General features: G+C 37.8%; 5 protein-coding genes and 2 long non-coding RNA genes across 7 annotated transcripts; 3 read left to right on the top strand and 4 right to left on the bottom strand.

Annotated features, from left to right (window-relative positions):
* The first annotated feature begins 424 nt into the window (after window positions 1-424).
* On the top strand, window positions 425-3,252 carry LOC17879846 (external alternative NAD(P)H-ubiquinone oxidoreductase B1, mitochondrial). The gene is made up of 9 exons (XM_006285622.2): window positions 425-646; window positions 956-1,220; window positions 1,306-1,512; window positions 1,594-1,844; window positions 1,918-2,242; window positions 2,334-2,597; window positions 2,682-2,803; window positions 2,892-3,011; window positions 3,095-3,252. Exons 1-9 carry the CDS (start codon window positions 567-569, stop codon window positions 3,180-3,182), a joined length of 1,722 nt encoding a protein of 573 aa, XP_006285684.1. The 5' UTR covers window positions 425-566; the 3' UTR covers window positions 3,183-3,252.
* A 153-nt stretch (window positions 3,253-3,405) lies between these two features.
* Window positions 3,406-4,874, bottom strand: LOC17879312. The gene has a single exon (XM_006282569.2). The coding sequence runs from the start codon at window positions 4,806-4,808 to the stop codon at window positions 3,585-3,587; it is 1,224 nt and encodes a 407-aa protein (XP_006282631.1). The 5' UTR covers window positions 4,809-4,874; the 3' UTR covers window positions 3,406-3,584.
* Window positions 4,875-5,323: 449 nt separating this feature from the next.
* LOC17878427 lies at window positions 5,324-6,060 on the bottom strand. The gene has a single exon (XM_006284788.2). It carries the CDS (start codon window positions 5,923-5,925, stop codon window positions 5,662-5,664), a length of 264 nt encoding a protein of 87 aa, XP_006284850.1. The 5' UTR covers window positions 5,926-6,060; the 3' UTR covers window positions 5,324-5,661.
* A 2,096-nt stretch (window positions 6,061-8,156) lies between these two features.
* On the bottom strand, window positions 8,157-10,197 carry LOC17879604 (expansin-B3). Its single transcript, XM_006284283.2, has 4 exons — window positions 9,941-10,197; window positions 9,544-9,844; window positions 9,101-9,230; window positions 8,157-8,774 (listed from the first exon to the last, which is right to left on the bottom strand). Exons 1-4 carry the CDS (start codon window positions 10,098-10,100, stop codon window positions 8,571-8,573), a joined length of 795 nt encoding a protein of 264 aa, XP_006284345.1. The 5' UTR covers window positions 10,101-10,197; the 3' UTR covers window positions 8,157-8,570.
* Window positions 10,198-13,286: 3,089 nt separating this feature from the next.
* On the top strand, window positions 13,287-14,253 carry LOC111829558. The gene is made up of 2 exons (XR_002832930.1): window positions 13,287-13,612; window positions 14,073-14,253. It is a non-coding gene; the product is annotated as an uncharacterized LOC111829558 (long non-coding RNA).
* On the bottom strand, window positions 13,916-14,491 carry LOC111829557. The gene is made up of 2 exons (XR_002832929.1): window positions 14,376-14,491; window positions 13,916-14,293 (listed from the first exon to the last, which is right to left on the bottom strand). It is a non-coding gene; the product is annotated as an uncharacterized LOC111829557 (long non-coding RNA).
* Window positions 14,492-16,169: 1,678 nt separating this feature from the next.
* LOC17880937 lies at window positions 16,170-18,687 on the top strand. The gene is made up of 3 exons (XM_006283479.2): window positions 16,170-18,186; window positions 18,280-18,411; window positions 18,503-18,687. The coding sequence occupies exons 1-3, from the start codon at window positions 16,813-16,815 to the stop codon at window positions 18,554-18,556; spliced, it is 1,560 nt and encodes a 519-aa protein (XP_006283541.1). The 5' UTR covers window positions 16,170-16,812; the 3' UTR covers window positions 18,557-18,687.
* The last annotated feature ends 299 nt before the right edge of the window (window positions 18,688-18,986 follow it).

The following is an 18,986-nucleotide window of genomic DNA, read 5'->3' as shown; positions in this document are numbered from 1 at the left end:
CGTTTTGGTTTTGGTTATGGATTTCTAGATCTGGTATTCGTTTGAGACTTGCGAATTGTTATCAGAATCATTAAGAACCTGTGAATCTTTAACAATTGACTGATGGATTGAACAAGTTAGTTCCTATCTGGACAACTTAAATTAACAAAAGCAAGGACATGTTGAATTGGTTTGATTTTAACCAGTTGTGACCCTTGTTAGACTTTGAAGTGTGCTTATACTTCAAATGACCCTCTCTACAATATCTCTAAGAAATAATACAATTACAGATGATGACAAGGTCTTGTCATGTGGGTTAGTTAACAAATCGATATTGAATGAGTTGATTAGAAGTTGTCACATAAGTTACACATGGCGTTTAAAAAACCAATTTAAAAACCTCAAAAATCAGTCGGTAGTTAAATTATAAATCTTTACCCAACACATCTGGAATGCTGAACATCGAGAAAAGTCTCTATCAAAAAGTTCAGTACTTGAACTTGGTCAGAGCTATTTCTGGATCTCTTCAACTTCGTCATCCTAAAATCAACCTTCTTTTTTTGGCTCAGGCTTCCCAACCATAAAAAATGACATTACTTTCCTCTCTCGGAAGAGTTTCTCGATCTGCCCCACTTGCCTCTAAGCTCCTTCTCCTCGGCACTCTCAGGTTTCACTGCCTCCGATGTTAACTTTGTCATCACTTTCCGAAAAGTTGGGACTTTCGTTTCTTTATTATTCTTTTTCTCAATCCGTTGTATATAAAATCTTCGACTTTTTACCGCCTTTTATCTTAATCTATCCCTTAAAAACCTTTAGTGTAGTACTAGTACTACTGATTAGCTTCTTATGTAAACTCTTTAGCTATTTCTTTACTTGGGATGAACAAGACCTGTGTCTGCATTTTTGTGCCTTGGCAAATATCAATTTTTTGGGATTGCTCACTGAGGGTGTGTTGTGTATTTTTACACATTTGCAGCGGTGGAAGTATAGTGGCATACTCTGATTCTAACGCACAGGCTTATGAAAAGGAGGAGCAGAAGAAGAAGAAGAAGAAAGTTGTTGTGCTTGGAACTGGATGGGCTGGTATAAGTTTCCTTAAAGATCTCGACATAACTTCCTATGATGTTCAGGTTGTGTCTCCACAGAACTACTTTGCCTTTACACCATTGTTACCTAGCGTCACTTGTGGAACTGTTGAAGCTAGAAGTATTGTGGAGTCTGTCCGTAATATAACAAAGAAGGTAACAAAGTCTCACTTTCGGACTATATACAGATGCATCATCATCATCATCTGTAAAGTTTATAAGCCTTTGTTGTTGTTGGCAGAAAAATGGGGAAATTGAATTGTGGGAAGCAGATTGTGTTAAGATCGACCCTGCTAACCAAAAGGTTCACTGTCGACCAGTTTTCAAGGATGATCCTGAAGCAAGCCAAGACTTTTCACTTGGATATGACTACTTGATTGTAGCAGTGGGAGCACAAGTTAACACATTTGGCACTCCTGGTGTACTTGAGAACTGTCATTTTCTCAAGGTTACTTACATGGTTTCAAGTTAAGAATTCTATAATTCCTGCTCCCAGTTTCATACTTCAATTCATTCAAAAACACTGCAGGAAGTAGAAGATGCACAGAGGATTCGTAGAGGAGTGATAGATTGCTTTGAAAAAGCAATTCTTCCTGGTCTCACTGAGGATCAAAGACGAAGAAAGCTTCATTTTGTTATTGTGGGTGGAGGTCCTACTGGTGTGGAGTTTGCAGCTGAGCTACATGACTTTATTCAAGAGGATATTACCAAAATATACCCGTCAGTCAAAGAGCTCGTGAGAATAACACTCATTCAATCTGGAGATCATATTTTGAATTCGTAAGTAACAACACACTGTGTGGATCTTTTTTGCCATTTGGTCATCCAGAGCTAAATAAGTGGTTGTTTGCAGATTTGATGAACGTATCAGTTCATTTGCTGAGCAAAAGTTCTTGCGAGATGGTATTGATGTTCAGACAGGAATGCGTGTGCTTTCTGTGTCTGATAAAGATATCACTGTGAAAATCAAATCAAGTGGAGAAATCGTAAGTCTTCCTCATGGATTGATATTGTGGTCCACTGGAGTTGGAACCCGTCCGGTTATCAGCGACTTCATGGAGCAAGTTGGTCAAGAAGGCAGACGTGCGTTGGCAACTAACGAGTGGTTACAAGTGAAAGGATGTGAGAATGTTTATGCAGTTGGCGATTGTGCTTCCATAGCTCAACGCAAAATCCTGGTCTGTACTCTATGAGCCTATTAGACTGTTGATGTTGTTTCTTTTATTTCATATGCATGTTGAATCTTGATAGATTCTGTGATTACTTTAGGAGGATATTGCAAACATATTCAAAGCTGCAGATGTGGACAACTCAGGAACCTTGACCATGGAAGAGTTGCATGACGTGGTTGATGATATCCTTGTGAGGTACCCGCAGGTGGAGCTATACCTGAAAAGCCAGCATATGAGGAATGTTAACGATCTGCTGGCCGATGCTGAAGGAAATAAAAGGCGGGAAGTAGACATAGAAGCATTCAAATTGGCTCTCTCGGAGGTTGATACACAGATGAAGACCCTGCCTGCAACTGCTCAGGTACTTAGTGCCTTCACCATTGAGTATAATCATGGGTTTTGTCTAGGAACTCATATTCAATGGTCTGCTTGTTTGATTGTATAGGTTGCTGCTCAGCAAGGTGCCTATCTTGCAAAATGCTTCAACAGGATGGAGCAGTGTAAAGAGCAACCTGAAGGTCCTAAGCGCTTCAGAACTGGCGGGCATCATCAGTTTCGCCCCTTCCAGTATGCCTAACAATCTAATGAACTCAGGATCTTGCACCATCATAAACTTCCAAAGATATAGATATGAAACCTTGTTGCTTGATTACAGGTACAAGCACTTCGGGCAATTTGCTCCATTGGGAGGAGACCAAGCAGCTGCTGAACTGCCTGGAGACTGGGTTTCAGCTGGAAAAAGCACCCAGTGGCTCTGGTATTCTGTTTATGCCAGGTAAATAGTGAGAAACTCTTATTATTCATTATAGCATATGTACAGAATTTACGGGTGAAACAAGAATGATGTGATGAATGCAGCAAGCAAGTTAGCTGGCGAACGAGGGCTCTGGTGGTGTCAGACTGGACAAGGAGGTACATATTTGGGAGGGACTCAAGCCGCATCTGAGCTTGTCTGCAATTTACTGCAATTTGTTATGTGTTTGTGAGATTGTCTTTGGAAGAAACCAAAGATTCAGTCACTCCCTCTCTTTGTTGTTTGTGTTTTGGGTGTAAATCTCACAAAGCTTTGGCGCCATCCTTGTGACTATATATAACTTTCTTGTATGTTTTTGGCAAAGGAAAACCTTTACAAAAAGAATCGTTCTTCATGAAGTTGACATTTACAAAAAGATAAACAAAACTCACAATCTTTGTGTATTAGACATGACATTAAGCATTCGAACAAAGATTCTTGCTCTACAATTCAAAAGCAAGCAGAAAAACAAATCAAAACCAACCAAATTCACAATCAAAGTCACGTCACAACAAGAGTTGAGGTCTTGTAACTCAATTTGAAAACCGGATCATTTCATTCTTCAAACCTCAGAAGCTGGCAAAACGTAAAATTACGATCCTTGCTTTGTAACTCCGCAACTCTTTTAGCAGCACCTGAATCACGAGGGCTTTCTCCCAGACGACGAAGTGTTCTGATCTTAGGTAGCTCCTTACCTATAGGAGTCTCATCATCATTCACACCACTGCTATACATATCAACTTCCCTTGGAATCTCCCATCTCTTCTTCACTCTCCCCTCGCTCTTGTTATTTTCATCAGAAGCTCTTCTCTTCTCTGACCTGTTGTAATTTTCTTTCTCTTCATTGTCAGGCAACGACCGCTTCCTTACATCTTTCTCTCCAGTCGGCGTTTTACCCATCTGACTGTACCTGCTAGCCACAACTCTTCCTGGCTTCAATGGTTTCCTCAAAGAAACATTCTTTTCATCGTCTTTGAATAGCTTCTTAGGCTGGATTGATGAGAGAACTCCTTCTTCTTTCTTCAACGCTCTCTTTGATCCCACAGTCGTCGCTGCTTGCTTATGAGCCGCCGTCAGCTTGGCTTTCCGAGACCTCGGACTCAGACTCAAACTCGTTCGTCCTTTAGCCTTCGTCGTCATTTTGCCTTCCTCGATCCCAGGAAGCTTAAAGAAACAAGACTTGCGTCGATTCTGAGCTGATTGAAGAGGAGTCACATTTTCAGATTTCTTCGCAGAATTGAATATCTCCGCCGGTCCAAGACTAACGCCTCTACGAGTAGCTCTTGATTTGGATACTGGGAGAGAGGAATCTTCGAATTTGACTGTCGGTTTCTGAGATTCCATAAACTTCGCGGGGACGATTCTTCCACGTATAGCAATGCTTCTTGCCGTCTGCTCAGCCTTCTCTAACCGGAGAGACTCCAATCTCGTCGATAAGCGTCCGATCTCCTTCTCTACTTCTTCGATCTCTGAATCAATATCTCGTTTTTTCCGATCAACCGCGGATTTGGACTTGGCGGTTTTAGATTTCGCCGACGGAGCTTCTTGATGAACATTTCGCGGATCGGTGATCGAGACTGAGGATTGGAGGGAAGAGGAAACCGAAATTGAGAACTGATTCTCCTTGCTACCATCGGAATCGAACGATTCGTTGAGGTGAGACCAAGAAGCTTCGATGGCGGAAGTAATCTGGGAATCTCCATCGTCGAAGGCAGCGTTGTTCCAGATCTGAAGCTTTGGAGGAGCGTCAAGCGTTTCTGTAGCCTCAACTGAAGTCATTTTCAGAGTGAATCGAACTCTTTCTACAAGGATTTTGGGGGGGGGAACGAATTTGAGGAGGAGGAAGAAGAAGAAGAAGCGAGTATTTCTTGAGGATTATTTGACCGTTGGAAATGAAGGAGACGTTACTCAATTCATTATTTTCTCCATTAGGGAGCGTCGCGAGATTTGAACCGTTCGATGAAGCTTAGACGCTCCGATGTCGTTTAAAGCGAGCAGTTACACATATGGGCTTTGGGCCTATATAGTCCTCAAGTTTCTCTAGGGTATATATACATATATTTGGGCCTGTGAATAAATAATTTCGGTGGAGTCCATTATTTAGTTGATGTATAATAGAGAGTAGAGACCTAACTCAATAATGACAAACCACTATAAATAAATAAATAAAGAAATAATACCATTATGGAGTCACTGACTTGTCTGTCTCATTGGATAACGATTGTTTTGGAATCTTTTGGAGATTATTTAATTTTTAATTAATTTGAGAGAATCGCATTTCACTGTGGATAAAGTTGAATTAAAGTGGTAATCGCTATCAAGATTGCATAGAAAAAAGACAAGCGAAACAGAAACAGAGTAGTTGTAATGATCGAATCGAAACGCTTTAGCTTTGAACTTTTCAAACATTTCTAATAATCACAGAGACGTAACCAAACTATATATACAGTTTGCATCCATAAAAAGATGACTCAAACGAGGAGTCCATGAGCAGAAGAGCGAGTCAAACCATCAACCAGATGAAACCAAAACTATATACAGTTAGCATCCAGAATCTTGACTCAAGCGATCGAGTTCATGAGAGGGAGTTAATCACCATCATCTTCAGATGGGGAGATGTTATTAAAGAATTTTAGCCTTGAGCCCAGCAGTTGAGGTACATGACTTGGCGGAGAGACTCATCGGCGGGAGCGGAAGAAGAGTGATGACGTCTATCTTCAGATGGGATACCGTCGCCGGCGAGATCTGCGGCGGCGAGAGGACGGAGATCGGAGGAAAGCCTGCGTTGGAGACGGTGAGCGGAGGTGATTCCGCTTTTCAACTTGACGCCGTGATCGGCGTTTCCTTGAACGGCGACGAATGATGCTGCCATCCAGACCTTGTTAAGATAACTCATGGTGTTTCTTTTAGAAGCGAGTTTTGGTACTTCGTGAATTGGAGAAGCCTTGTGAAAGAAGATCTTGAGAAGCTTTTTTGTATCTATCTGTTGTTTTGTAAATGGATGGTTTTTGTAGGAAGGTAAAGCAGAGGTGAGGTTGCTACTTATAGCCAGAGGGGTACGAGGGTGGGGGTAGATTGGTAAATGCGAAAAGATCTAAAAAAAGCGATACCGTGGAATGGATAATTGGGTGGGATCCAGGTTTTGTAAAGAGGTAGTCGTGAAAGTCTCGTGAGAAATTGAGAGAGGATGAGTAAGGAAGGTACCAAGTGGCGGCCTTAGAGGGTCCTATCCTCTAAGATGAGTCACCCTTTGCTTCAATTATCGACCTCCCTCATGTGGGTCCCGCTATTTTTGTTTTTTTTTAATTTAATTTTTGGTTTTATTTGAGTTTTTAAATGTGATTTGTCTGTATATTTATTTTGTTTTACACCCAAATGAAACGATAGGTCGGCCCAAAACAAAGTTACAATGCACCTTGGCTACATTATGTGAGGGTGGGGTGCCTAGCCTAGACACTCGGGTTAGAGAGATTCCCACGAGGGGTTCGGTGACGTGTAAGCGGACTATTGGGTCCTCACGTGCGTCTTCACGTGTTATCACTATCCACTATTCAATGCTTCTTGTCCCTTTGCCTCCGGTTAATGTAGTTTGTGTTTTTTCTTTTTAACCTTTTTTCTATATTGCTAAGTGCTCTCTGATTCAACCAATCAGAATTTCTTCTGTATCTGTAAGTGGAAAAAAAACAATCCCATTAACTAGGGTGCTTAAGTATACTGAATCCTCCTCCTTCCTAGAGGTAAACATCCTGCAACCGAAACAAGAAAAGGTCTTTTAGAATTGCCAATATCTATGACCAAGCTATTCCCTCTGGCCAACCAACCATCGTGAAGGCTTTCTCTCTCTACCGGGAACGCTACGGCCGATCAAACGAGATGCTGGGAATAGGGTTTTCAATGCTAGTCAGTCTTTGTTTGGACGTTCAATTCTTATATCTTATTATTGTCTTCTTACCAAGTTAAGGTTTTATTTAACTCGATATGAACATCTGTTCTCCTCATAGTCTCCTCCATCAATCTGATTTGGAGTTAGACTGACTGTAAGAGCCTATGTATTATACGTTAGTTCATATATCTTCATATGTCATTATGATTTTAACACATTTATTAGTGATATCAGTCTCATGATGATAAGAGTTAGCGTTCTGAGTATTGTGGTGGTAGATGAGCGTTAAACTAAGCCCAAAGCCCAATAATGAACAATGTCTACTTTCTTTTACTTCTAAGCATGTCATCACATTTTTCATTTTTCTCTTACCCATAAATTTCTCGCTGTCCAACTATCTTATAGGGTCAAATCTTCTTGCATTTGACTATGAGCCTTTTCTACTGTATATGTCGAAACTGAATCGTATACTACCTTGATCACCATGACTATTAACATTTATGGACTATATCCCAGTTTTTGATCTTTGATATTTTGGCTCTAACTGGTTAAGTCACCTTGAGGAGAATGAAAAGGAGATGCCTGATCAGATCATAGTTGAAGTAGAGGCTTTCTATGATAAAAAGGGGAAAAAAATATCTATTCGAGACCAACAACAACAAGGCTAATAACCATTAAAACGCGGACCAAATTGGCACATTCCTCTGAAGTCTGACTTCACTTGATTTTTGTCAATGTTCATGTGTATAACTTGGATAGTTGGACTTGGATTTGGTGTCTCATGCAGCTTTACACTAGCTTCCACAAATAATTTGACAAGCACGGCTGGAAAGCAATCCCATGTGAGGTTCCCATCAACATTGAGAAGAACATAGGTAAGAAAATATGCAGCAAGAAACAGGCTTATCTATCAAAAATGTGATAGGGTACTTTCTTGAACCTCAAAGACGAAATCCTTCGCTACCTATAGATTCCATTTCCTCCATCCAAAGATTCCTAGAACAACGGGAGAAAGGATACTAATGGTGAAAAAGACGTCAAGGACGACCGTTTAGAGCTGTCCAAATCAGTTTGGAACAAACCCAAATTCAATTTCTGAAACAGTAGTGGAGCTTGAAGCTTCGTAGCATCTATTTTATTTCTTGGGTCTTGAGAGGGAAAAACAAGAAGAAATACTCTAAAAGATTCTGGAAGAATTTCAATGCTCTCTCTAAATTAGTGGACAGAATAATTATAATTTCATATGATACATTATTGTGTAATGTCCCACAATAGAAAGAGATAGTGATAAATATTCATATGATATATTATGTCATGTCCCATAATAGAAAGAGATAGTGACAAGAATTTTTATATAGAAACAAAAACAGACATGACACCACCATATACTACTCCTAGCTCTATCTCCCCTTTGGAGATGGCTACAGTGACTCTAACACACTCACCGACACATCACACACACACAACACACAAATCCACAACACAAGAAGGAAGAGGAGAGAACGTAACAGCCGTTGGATCAGGATGAACTTTCTTTCTTGCCATCCCTCGGCTAGCAGTCACTCTCTGTTTCTCTCTTCAAAAAACACGATCACACGAGTAGTAATAGGAACAATAATAGTCTTTGACTATGTATGTAGAAGAGTTGGTTCAGACATTCAGAGAATGGGGGAGAAGTTGAGACGGGAACTGTAAGTTGCTTTGGGAGCCCAGTTTCTAGGGACAACGTCAGTGGCAGAGAGTGTTTTACCGGCGGACAAAGTGGTGAGCTTGATAGAGAATGGTCCCTTGAGTGGTCCTCCGACAATACACCAATTGGCTCCCCATACGTGTTTCATCTCTAACCAATCCCTTGCTCCTGCCTGCACCAAAACATTCAGATCACAAGAAAACCCATCAGTTTTTTTACACTCTCACTCTGACTCTGTTTTATTGTTACTTTTTAGAAGACTTTTAATAAGTGGTGTGGTGAGCCTTTTCTAGCTAGTAGTTGGTCAATAAAGATTCATCATTATGCTCACTCCACTAAGATCTTTTCCTCCTTTTTCATATTTAGTATTATAAAAAAGTAAAGACTTTTGAAGTGGAAGTGACTCCGTAAGTGGCTTTGTGGTAAGAAAAAAGGAAAGTTAAAAAAGTGAGTGCATGAGTTTTGTCATTAAAGAGATAAAAAAAAAAAAAGAGTTACTTGTCGAATGTGCATGGAGCCAATGTCGCCTTCTCCGTCTTCAAACTCGACCAAAAGAGAGAGCCAAAAATCAGTTGAGCCTTCGTTCACATGGAACGCTATGTTCTTCCCTCTGTATTTGCATGCGGTCCTTTATTTTATTAAGCATAAAAAGAAGAAAAATAAAATATATCAGTGAGAGAAAAGAGATAGATACACAGATCATATGGGGTCAACGGTCAAAAATGGTTGGGACCATAAAAAACGAGATCGCCGTTAAAGTTGCCTCTTTTGTTTAATGCATTCACATCCATTGCATAAAATTCTAAATAATTCCTATTTTCTTTTAATTTGCTCGTACACTGTCACGAGTTAGTTACTGAAGGAGCATATGCATTAAATAATAATGAGAAATTGAGAGTACTATCTTTACCAAAATATAATGAGAATATATATATGCGTACCGGCGGTAAATGACGGGGATAAGACCACGGTTACGGAGAGGGCCAGACTCGCCGGCAATGGCCAAGCGGCCGAAGACGGCACCACTGAGGTCGAAGTGAGTGCTAGTTTTAGAGCAGCCCGGACACTCATCGGTGATAATGACGGTAACGGCTCTCCTGGAACAAATGCTCTTGTCCAAACAACGAACCTTGTAACAAGCGCCGCAGCCTTCACCATTTTTGAAGAGAATAGGATTCACTGCTCCAACCCTCGCATGTAACGGCTTCACATCCACCAACGTACCGTACCCACACGCTCCTCCTAACATTTTATACGCCGCAATTCCGGTAAATAATATTATATTAGCTTATAGTATTAGTCTATATCACTAGAGAGTGTGAGTTGAGTTTTAATTACCATCACTGCCGTCGCCGTTGGGGCTTCCGTACCAGGTAGCGACTGCAGGGAGCCAACGGGAGCTAGACACGTGGCGATGGGTCGTAGCCAAACCGGACGAGCCAACAAGTAGCTGCAGGACAATGCAGAGTGTAGCTAACATGACCCGAGAGAGCTGCATTTTTCTGCCGGAGTTGGTTTACCCGACCAGAGCCGGAAAAGTAAAGAAGCTAGTTTACCGAGGGAGAGAGAGAGTGAGTGAGTTATGTAAGAGTTTGATATGTCAGTGTTGTTGTTCTTATATAGACCAAAAGAGAAGCAAACTGCTTTATGTGGGTTTCTCTTTTTGTTTTATAAAGTATAATACCGGTTAGGTCCCTGAGCCGTTGGTCTTATTTACGTTGAGATGCCACTAGGGATCGGACCTACCGACAGTTAAGGCGTCGATTTCGCACGATCCAGCGTGTCATTGTCAGAGGGGACCTAAAAGGGGTGTTTTGGTCATTTATGAGATTCGACCGTTGAAATTTCCCGCAAAGATTCTGTGGTAGAGAATAGGAATCCGTTAAGAGAAGAGACCCCCCTTACATGTTCGGTTTCATTTATTGATATGAAGAAAAGAGAACATATATATTTTCAATACATTTTATATAAAATGAGTATTGTTTGATATATATATGTATAGTATATAAAAAGCAATGAACGTGGTTGTATAGTGAGTGTAATATGGATATTTTACGCAAACGAAATCTTGAAGGCCAATCTCGTGAGCACAACGCATCAATCATTTCATTATAAAACATATGAATAATATATAATGGTAACGGTTTTTGCGCTAATTTGTATGATGTAACGAACAACCACCTTAGCTTATTTACTAATGACAAATTAGGTTCATTCTTTGTTAGTAGTATTAACTTTTGGTGGGGGCAATAGATAATAATAACTATTTATCATTCATGCCAGAATATATAAAATTATAAAAAGTGGATCCACACGATTTGATTGTTTTATCACAATGCACATGACTACTACTACTACTACTTTCTTCTATTTTTGTTGTATTATACAAACCCTACATTTCTGTGACGTTACTTTCTTAAAGCTATGGGAGAAATCTAAAAATAAAAATAAAAACTTATAAAAGGAGAGATATTTCTAGCGTCAATTACGGTTTCTACAAAAATGATTGTGTATATAGACATGGTGGTATTTAAAGTGGTGCCAAAACTATATATAAATAGACATGACTGGTTTTGTTTGGTGTATGCACTCAAATAAATAATGCTTGCAAATTTTTCACTTCCAAGATTTCACTCCATCCATCGTGTTTGTTCTTTTTTTTTTTATCTGAATACTGAAGTTTCAATCATTGGATACTACAGAAAATTTAGAAACGATTCGTAAATTTTTGTACCTTATCAAAGTTCCGTGTACGTAGTTTTATGCTACTAATTAATTATTGATTTAAGTATTACTATTAGACGATTACAGAATGTGAATGAGTGATGTTAAAGTCATAAAACGACTACTGATTCACATGAAGTTTGTAAATGAATAATTAATTAGGCAGGGTTTATACATTCGAACTAGATTTTACCCCGTGGTACACCACGGGGCCATTATTTTATGCATCTCTCTTATATAGAACCATAGCGAGTAAATTGTTTAACATATTTGTGTCATAAAATATTTTATGAATTGGTTTATATATTCAAGTTTTTATTTATGAGAGACATTTTTCTAGGATTAACCATGTGGTATACTACAAATATATTTTTAGTAGATTATTTAAATAAGTTAGTATATTGATATGATGAAGTTTTTGTTTGTTAGGTAATATAAATGTTACGATGTCATATATACGTTGTTGTATTAACCAAATTCACCCGTGGTAAATTTCTTATTTTTAATATAGATGTTAAAGTGTTATATATATTTTGGTGTAATTAGCAATAGTTAATAGTATTTGGTATTGACTATATGTGGTGGAATTTAAAAATTTTTTGAATACACATATGTATTTTAAAAAAATGTACTATAATTAAACTCATATTTACTAAAATAATTATATGAATAAATATAGTTATATTTGAAAATCTATATTGTCTATCTTAATATAGATATATACTTAATATGTTGTATGATAATACATGTAAATGTGTGTCTATCTTTACATGGTTTTTTGTAAACAGTATATGAAATTAATAGAGGATGGTTTAATGATAGTTTGCAGTTATAGTGTCTAATAATATTTGTAGATTGATGAAATAGTGTGTAAGAAATGATTTGAATTTACACTTTTCTAATGGCTTAGTAGAAGTGTGTAGCTGAAGCTCAGCAATTTTTGCTTAGCAAACTTAGTGGGCCCGATGCATAATGTGTTTTTGTTTTACTGTATCTAACATCGAAACAAACATACACAAAATTAGCATTTCAACGTTATTTTTTTTTATCCCGTGGTATACCAAGAGACAATAAATTGTTTTTTACCTTTATATTTATTCATTAAAATTTGTGTTCGAGTAGGACCGTTCAGGTTATATGGGTTTAGGAAAATAGAACCGAGTAATTTTAGATTTTCGGTTTAGTTTTGGTTTGGGTACTATTAGATTCAAATCGGTTTGGCTTGCGAATTTCAGAACCCAAGACCACTATTATTGGTGGTATCTTAGCCAAATTTTAGGCTAAGATATGTGAAGAAAAATATATTATATAAGATACTACCAAGAAACCCAAAAAACTCTTTAAAAATTACATAAATTTGAATAACTTTAGCTAAATTTTGACATACATAAACAAATAAAAAATTTGTGGTTTTTTATTATTTTGGATATTTATGTATAGATATTATTTTAAAAATATAGCAACGAAAATTAATATTATTTTTTATATTTTTGAAAAAATAAGTTTATTTATGTTAACAACCAAAAATTTAAATTGCATATAGGATTCAAAATGATTTTTATCATATGGATGATAGTATGATTTATTTGTAATAGAAAAATAAAATCATATAGAGATTAGAGGTCTAATATAATGATTTAGAATAATAATTTAATAGAATAAATTATATATCAAAATTTATATACTCATTTTGATTGGTTAGTTTTTAAGAAATTAATAATGTATTTTCGTTTTAATAATAGGGGATTAAATTATATAAATTAGCATTTTACAGTTTTATCTATAATAAATATTATAATCATGTTCTAAAATGTATTTCCAAATTAATAATAAGGAAATGTACCAATTGATTATGCCGAATTGTACATATATATTCATTTAAAAAAAAAAAAAATCATACTTATGATTATGAATATGGAATTTATGCTATATTCATAAAAGTTTTTTTTTTTCTTTCACGATTATCTCTCCCCTTGTCTTCTCTCTCTCTCTCTCTCTCTCTCTCTCTCTCTCCGATGGCGGAAGAGATTTAGCTGGCTGGTTGAATAGAGAGGAGAAAAAGATTTCACTTCTAGTGTTCGATCCCCGTAACCAGAGTCTCCAAACCCGAGTTACTATTCCCTCAATCCCAACCCCAAAATCTCTATTTGCCTCCGTCGTCTTCTTCTCTCAAATCCACGGTGGCTTGTTCAAGTGCCGGAGCTATTCGGAGAAGCATGGCTACGAAGGGGGATAAAAGCGAACACGGAGGATAGGAACTTGGGTGATCACGCCGAATCCGTACTGGTTAGTTTATTGAGAGGATTTAAATAATGGTTTTTTATTCGATTGTCGGCTTTGAATTGAGCTTTTATCTTGCCTTATGTTATTATTCGATTTGGTTGTGCTATACTGAATCGACTCGTTTGGATTGACAATTAGAGCATTTGTTGTTCGATTTCGTATGCTCTAGATAATAGATTGTTTTGCTGAGTTTTGGCAAGGTTGATCTCATTGCATATGTGACTGAATCAAGGCAGCTGCTTCCTTGAGTCGTTAAGCTTTTAAATGTATCTCTTTTAAGTGTGTGTGTGTGTGTGTCATTATTCCTTTCCGAATTGGTTTGTAATTTGATTGCTAAAGTAAAGTTAGTAATACAACACTTATAAGTACATTAAAAAAAAAATAAGTGGTCTTGTTACATAGAAGGCAAATCGGGTCTGTTGTCAATCCCCAACTAATAATTATATTATGTCCTCCTCTGCAGGACAACGGTTGAGTAAAATTAGCCAGCTGAGGAAGCTATGTTTAGAAATTCCTCCCTAGATCCAAATTGCTCCTCTCCAAGGTACCAAAGGTTTCAGAGTTCTAATGTGATATAACAATTGACCCGTATGATCAAACTTTTTTTCTTTTCAGTTAAATCTATTTTCACTAATCTTCACAAACTTTCACGGGATTATATTCTTCACCATGAATCTTGACACCCTGGAAATTGTAAGAGTACATATATTAGGACTGCATGAAACACAACAATGATATTAACACATAATAAGCGATATATACTAACCTTGTCATCAGAGACAATCAATTCCAAGGTCACACCAGTCATAATAAGCGATATATGCAGCAGCCTATTTGTTTTTTTTTTTTTTTTTTTTTTTTTTGCTTATGGTTTAGAGAATATTGTCGAGTTTGGTGAAGAAATACGATATAGAAGTCATATATTTATAGTAGGGGAAAATAAGTGAATCGATTTAAACCTACCCCGAAAAAACCTTGATCAAGTTGAATATATCACGGACATCATCTTTCCTTTTCAGAATCGCATATAGCAGGAATATTCGACCTGTGAAAACTATATGTTTTTAAATATTATACTCGAAAAATATTTAGGTATTGCTAAAAAAGATTTAGATATTGCTAATTTGCATTAAGGATATGTTTACGGAAATTTCAATGGTGCGTTATTATTGGGAATGTGATATGATGTAGCTGAAAATTAGGCAATTTTTTTGGATTTTGAGTACATGTTCGATTCTAAATTTAATTGTTTTTTTCCTTTTAAGGGAACATTAGCGATGTTAATGTTCATTTGAATTGAGAGTCGGCAAAACCTTACCGAAAAATTTATTGGACTTTTTATCGATATGTTAATATGTTAATGCATATATGTATGGGCTTTATTGAGCTGTAGTTGTTTCATAAGTTTGGCCTTAACGCAATATTGTATGTCACTATCCATAACTTGCAATCGGGTCAAAATTAAATTACACAAACCGACCCGTGATAGTAGTTGTCAAATATAGCCTTAATGACATAAGGTTGGTCGATTTTTATCAAAGATATTTCGTGTAAAAACGGATGACCAAGCAAGTGGTCAAAAAAAAGGTTGCAAAAATAATAAGATAGATATTATCCAGTTCACATCATAATCCGATCATTCTTCTTCCCACCCCTTCTTCCGATTTACACCACACTTTTTGACTTTATACAAATTCCACATCTACTCCTAGTCTTTGAGTTCAAAATTATAAACTAAATATAGCAGAACCTAGTTTCATATAGTGTTTTTCAATGTTTCTTTGTCTTCCTATCTCTTTTTTTTTCTTGGCAAAACTCCATCATAACTAGGTCGTATACAAATGTAACAGCTAAACTTTCATATTATAATATTCTAATGATATATACTCTCTTTTCTATTCGCCAAGAAAAAACAAAAACAAAAAAAGAGTTTCAAATAGTGATTGAAGAAGAGATAACAAATCGTAATGCCAGGCTACACCATCAACAAGTAGTTTTTCACCCTCTCTATCTTTTGATAATGAGTATTTACTTGAAAAATCTTGTCATAGATCTTAGTGGAAGAATCAGAACGAATGTTAATAATGAAGACAATGCTCTCCCTCAGCTTCCTGTCTCGTTCTGTTTCGTCTACAAGCCGTTAAAAAGTTACCACCTGAGTTTCTTTTCTGCTTGGGCCTTACAGCCTCTTTCCAGCCCAATTTGAAGGCAGGCCTAAACCAACAAAAAGAAGGTTTCGTATTACTCATACAAGATGTGGGGGTAAATTGCAAAGATATTTAAAGTTAGGGGTTGAATACCGAAATATATTAAAAGAGAGGAATTAGTTATACTCATTTTTAATTGTTAATTACGCATTAAATAAACTAAAATTATAAAAGTGGAAGTTTATCCAAATCTCGCAATAGACTCATCGAGACGAGAGCATCTCTTTTCAGAAAATTCGAATCTCCTCCACACCTATAAGTGAATCTCAACCGTCCATATAAAATCCAACGGTGAATAAATGGCGCTCACCTGCTTTTCGTGAATGATATTAAATACAAGAATTAGTTTTATCACGAGTGGGCTTTCTTCAATTTCGGTTAAAACATTTTTTTCTTTCCTCTTTCTTCTTTTTCTTTACGAAAAACAAACCACCGCTCTGAACACAAAATTTCTCCGTCGTTTCTTCTCCGTTCTCTGGTCAATTCCGATTCCTCTGAGAGAGAGAGAGAGAGATTTTTTTTGTGTTTGCGAGTTCCGCGTGAATTACATGGAATTGTTGGCGGCGATGGACTCGCGTTCTTCTCTCCATCATCTTCATCGTTCTATTGCTCGCGTTGACCTTCTAGCCGGTGTTCGAATGAAACGATTCCCCATGAGTCCTGTTCCGAGTATGCCTCGAATATGTGGAAACAATTTGTGCTGATTTGACTCTTTACTTGTTCCCTTTTGGTTTGATTTTTTTTTTCCTTTGCATCTGAATTTCGAGATCCAATCGAAGCTGTGATACTCGTAGCTGGAATTGTGTAGTATTTTTCTAGGTCATTGATCTCTGCTGGTGAACAATTTGTTCGTTACGGGTTTAGTAGATTGTGTTAGTGTAATTGTGACTTGTTAGGGTTTGTTTCGACCTCTGAAACACTTAGGGTTTGAGAATTGTGGGATTGGGTATTTTCTAGTTAAGTTTTTTTTTGAATTGTGAAGTTGTTTCTCTCTGAATGGCTGGGAAGAAAGAATTAGGGTTACCAAAGCCTACTGTTAATCTGAAAGAGCAATTGGCTAGAACTACTCTGAAGAATTTGAGGTTACAAGGTCACACGTACATTGAGCTACGTGAGGATGGTAAACGTTTCGTATTCTTCTGCACTTTGTGTCTTGCTCCCTGCTACAGCGACACAATCTTGCTTGGACACTTAAATGGAAACCTGCACAAAGAGAGATTGGCGTGTGCCAGAATCACACTTCTTGGCACGAATCCTTGGCCTTTCAGTGATGGTGTCCTTTTCTTTGATAGTTCAACCGGAGATGATGTAGAAGAAGAGAAACCTCCAATCTCCGGTGGTGAAGATGTTCCCGGTCAGTTGCAGCACTGCGGTGAAGATGAAAGATTTGCTATTGTCAAGTATGATAACAACAGAACAAATGGAGATAACCAGCCTGCTGCGGTTCCTGATGATGAACCTAATCATTGTGCAGATAATCTGTTAATTTCTGGTGTGCTGATCAAGGAGAAAACTCTTGATGTGGAAGCAAAGTTCATTGGTTTTGGCAGAATTGCTGCCAGGTTGTTTGAAACCAAAGGGCGCACAACTTGGATTGATAAACTATGGTGCGAGTGGTTAGGAGATGAGGGTCCTTCGGATGATGAGAAGGCTGTGGTCCCTGAGCATGACTTTGCTATCGTCACATTCTCCTACTTCTACAATTTGGGTAGGCTGGGCTTGCTCGATGATCCAAGCCGACTTCTCACATGTAGTCAGTCAGTAGAATCAGGGAATGGTGAGGACAGTTGCAGGAAGAGAAAGAAGTCTTTTTCGGATCCAGAGGACACCAGTGAATCTCTCTGTAATCAGTATGACTCTTCTGAGGAGGTTTCTTCAGGTCTTAATTCAAACTCTTCAAGAGCTCTAGTAGCTGATTATGATGATAGTTTCATGAGCAAAAGAGTCGTGAAGAACAAAACGGTAAGACGAGAGCTGAGGAGGCAACAGCGGATCTTTTCGGAAAGGATATGCGAAGTCTGTAAGCAAAAGATGCTTCCAGGGAAAGATGCGGCAACAATTCTAAATTTAAAGACAGGAAATCTTGTGTGCGGCAGCAGAAACCTCCTTGGGGCGTTTCACCTATTCCACGTGTCATGTGTTGTACATTGGTTTCTCTTCTGTGAGAGTGAAATACTTGGGGGAAAGATGATGAGTGGAAAAGGAAAAAAGAGATGCACAAAGCATAGTGTTCAGACTGGTGTGAAGTGGAATCAGTTGGCAAACGATGTGAGCTGGCAAATATTTTCGGTTTTCTGCCCAGAATGCCAAGGCACCGGTATAAACATTGAAGGAGGTGTGATTGAAAGAGACACGTTTCCACTTTCTCAGGTATATGTGTGATACAATCACAACTGTCTCAAAGAGCAGTTTTCTCAACGGGTTTGAATCTAACACACATACTTGTTGTATGTGATTTGGTAGACATGGAGGTTCCAGGTGAAAGTGAGCGAAGGTAGAAAAGCATGGGTGAAAAATCCGGAGAGGTTGGAGAATTGCTCAACAGGTTTTCATTTTCCGCAGCAGCCTGATGAGTCTGGTCAGGTTCGGGTGCAGGTAAACATTAAAGCACCGCATGTCCATGTCCATTGTCGTACAATATTTAACTTGGTGGTAAATGAAAATATAAAATGTGGATGATATGCAGGAGGAGAGAGTGCAAATGATGAAAATGGTTCGTTTCTACCGAGTGGAGTTGTAATGTAGGAAACAACTCATGTAAATAAGGGCTTCGTCTCGCATTTTACAGTTTCTCTGTAAATTTACATTTTACTTTGGTTACTACTATCTGATTGATTACTTTGAAGCCCAATTCACTCTTTTGTCTCGCCTTTGTTTTTCTGTCTTTATATTTAGACTTGAAACTGTATTATAGATCCCGACAAGAAAGATTCGAACATTTCAAAACGTAAACCAACGTAGGCAAATAAATTACAACAGTACAACTGTTTGAAGTGAGGAAAAATGGATCCCAAAGAATGAGGGATTGTCTCTGGTGCGGAACGGACCCATAACGCATCTCAGACTAGTCTCTAATGCTTTAAATGAAACCAGCTCAGCCTCACTCCAAATCCACTCACTTTACCAATTTTCTTTGCAACATTTTTAATGTATAAAGAAAGACTCGTACC

The sequence above is a fragment of the Capsella rubella genome, unplaced genomic scaffold, assembly GCF_000375325.1.
Source record: "Capsella rubella cultivar Monte Gargano unplaced genomic scaffold, Caprub1_0 scaffold_7, whole genome shotgun sequence".
Classification (NCBI taxonomy): domain Eukaryota; kingdom Viridiplantae; phylum Streptophyta; class Magnoliopsida; order Brassicales; family Brassicaceae; genus Capsella; species Capsella rubella.
This window is presented reverse-complemented; position numbering and strand designations above follow the sequence as displayed.

Coding starts and splice junctions, on each gene's coding strand:
- LOC17879846 (XM_006285622.2), top strand. CDS start 567: ATGACATTACTTTCCTCTCTCGGAAGAGTTTCTCGATCTGCCCCACTT. Junction 2,243..2,333: donor TAGCTCAACGCAAAATCCTG/GTCTGTACTCTA, acceptor TGATTACTTTAG/GAGGATATTGCAAACATATT. Junction 2,804..2,891: donor CATCAGTTTCGCCCCTTCCA/GTATGCCTAACA, acceptor GCTTGATTACAG/GTACAAGCACTTCGGGCAAT.
- LOC17879312 (XM_006282569.2), bottom strand. CDS start 4,808: ATGACTTCAGTTGAGGCTACAGAAACGCTTGACGCTCCTCCAAAGCTT.
- LOC17878427 (XM_006284788.2), bottom strand. CDS start 5,925: ATGAGTTATCTTAACAAGGTCTGGATGGCAGCATCATTCGTCGCCGTT.
- LOC17879604 (XM_006284283.2), bottom strand. CDS start 10,100: ATGCAGCTCTCTCGGGTCATGTTAGCTACACTCTGCATTGTCCTGCAG. Junction 9,845..9,940: donor CAACGGCGACGGCAGTGATG/GTAATTAAAACT, acceptor ATAAAATGTTAG/GAGGAGCGTGTGGGTACGGT. Junction 9,231..9,543: donor ATCCCCGTCATTTACCGCCG/GTACGCATATAT, acceptor AATAAAATAAAG/GACCGCATGCAAATACAGAG.
- LOC17880937 (XM_006283479.2), top strand. CDS start 16,813: ATGGCTGGGAAGAAAGAATTAGGGTTACCAAAGCCTACTGTTAATCTG. Junction 18,187..18,279: donor ACACGTTTCCACTTTCTCAG/GTATATGTGTGA, acceptor GTGATTTGGTAG/ACATGGAGGTTCCAGGTGAA. Junction 18,412..18,502: donor CTGGTCAGGTTCGGGTGCAG/GTAAACATTAAA, acceptor GATGATATGCAG/GAGGAGAGAGTGCAAATGAT.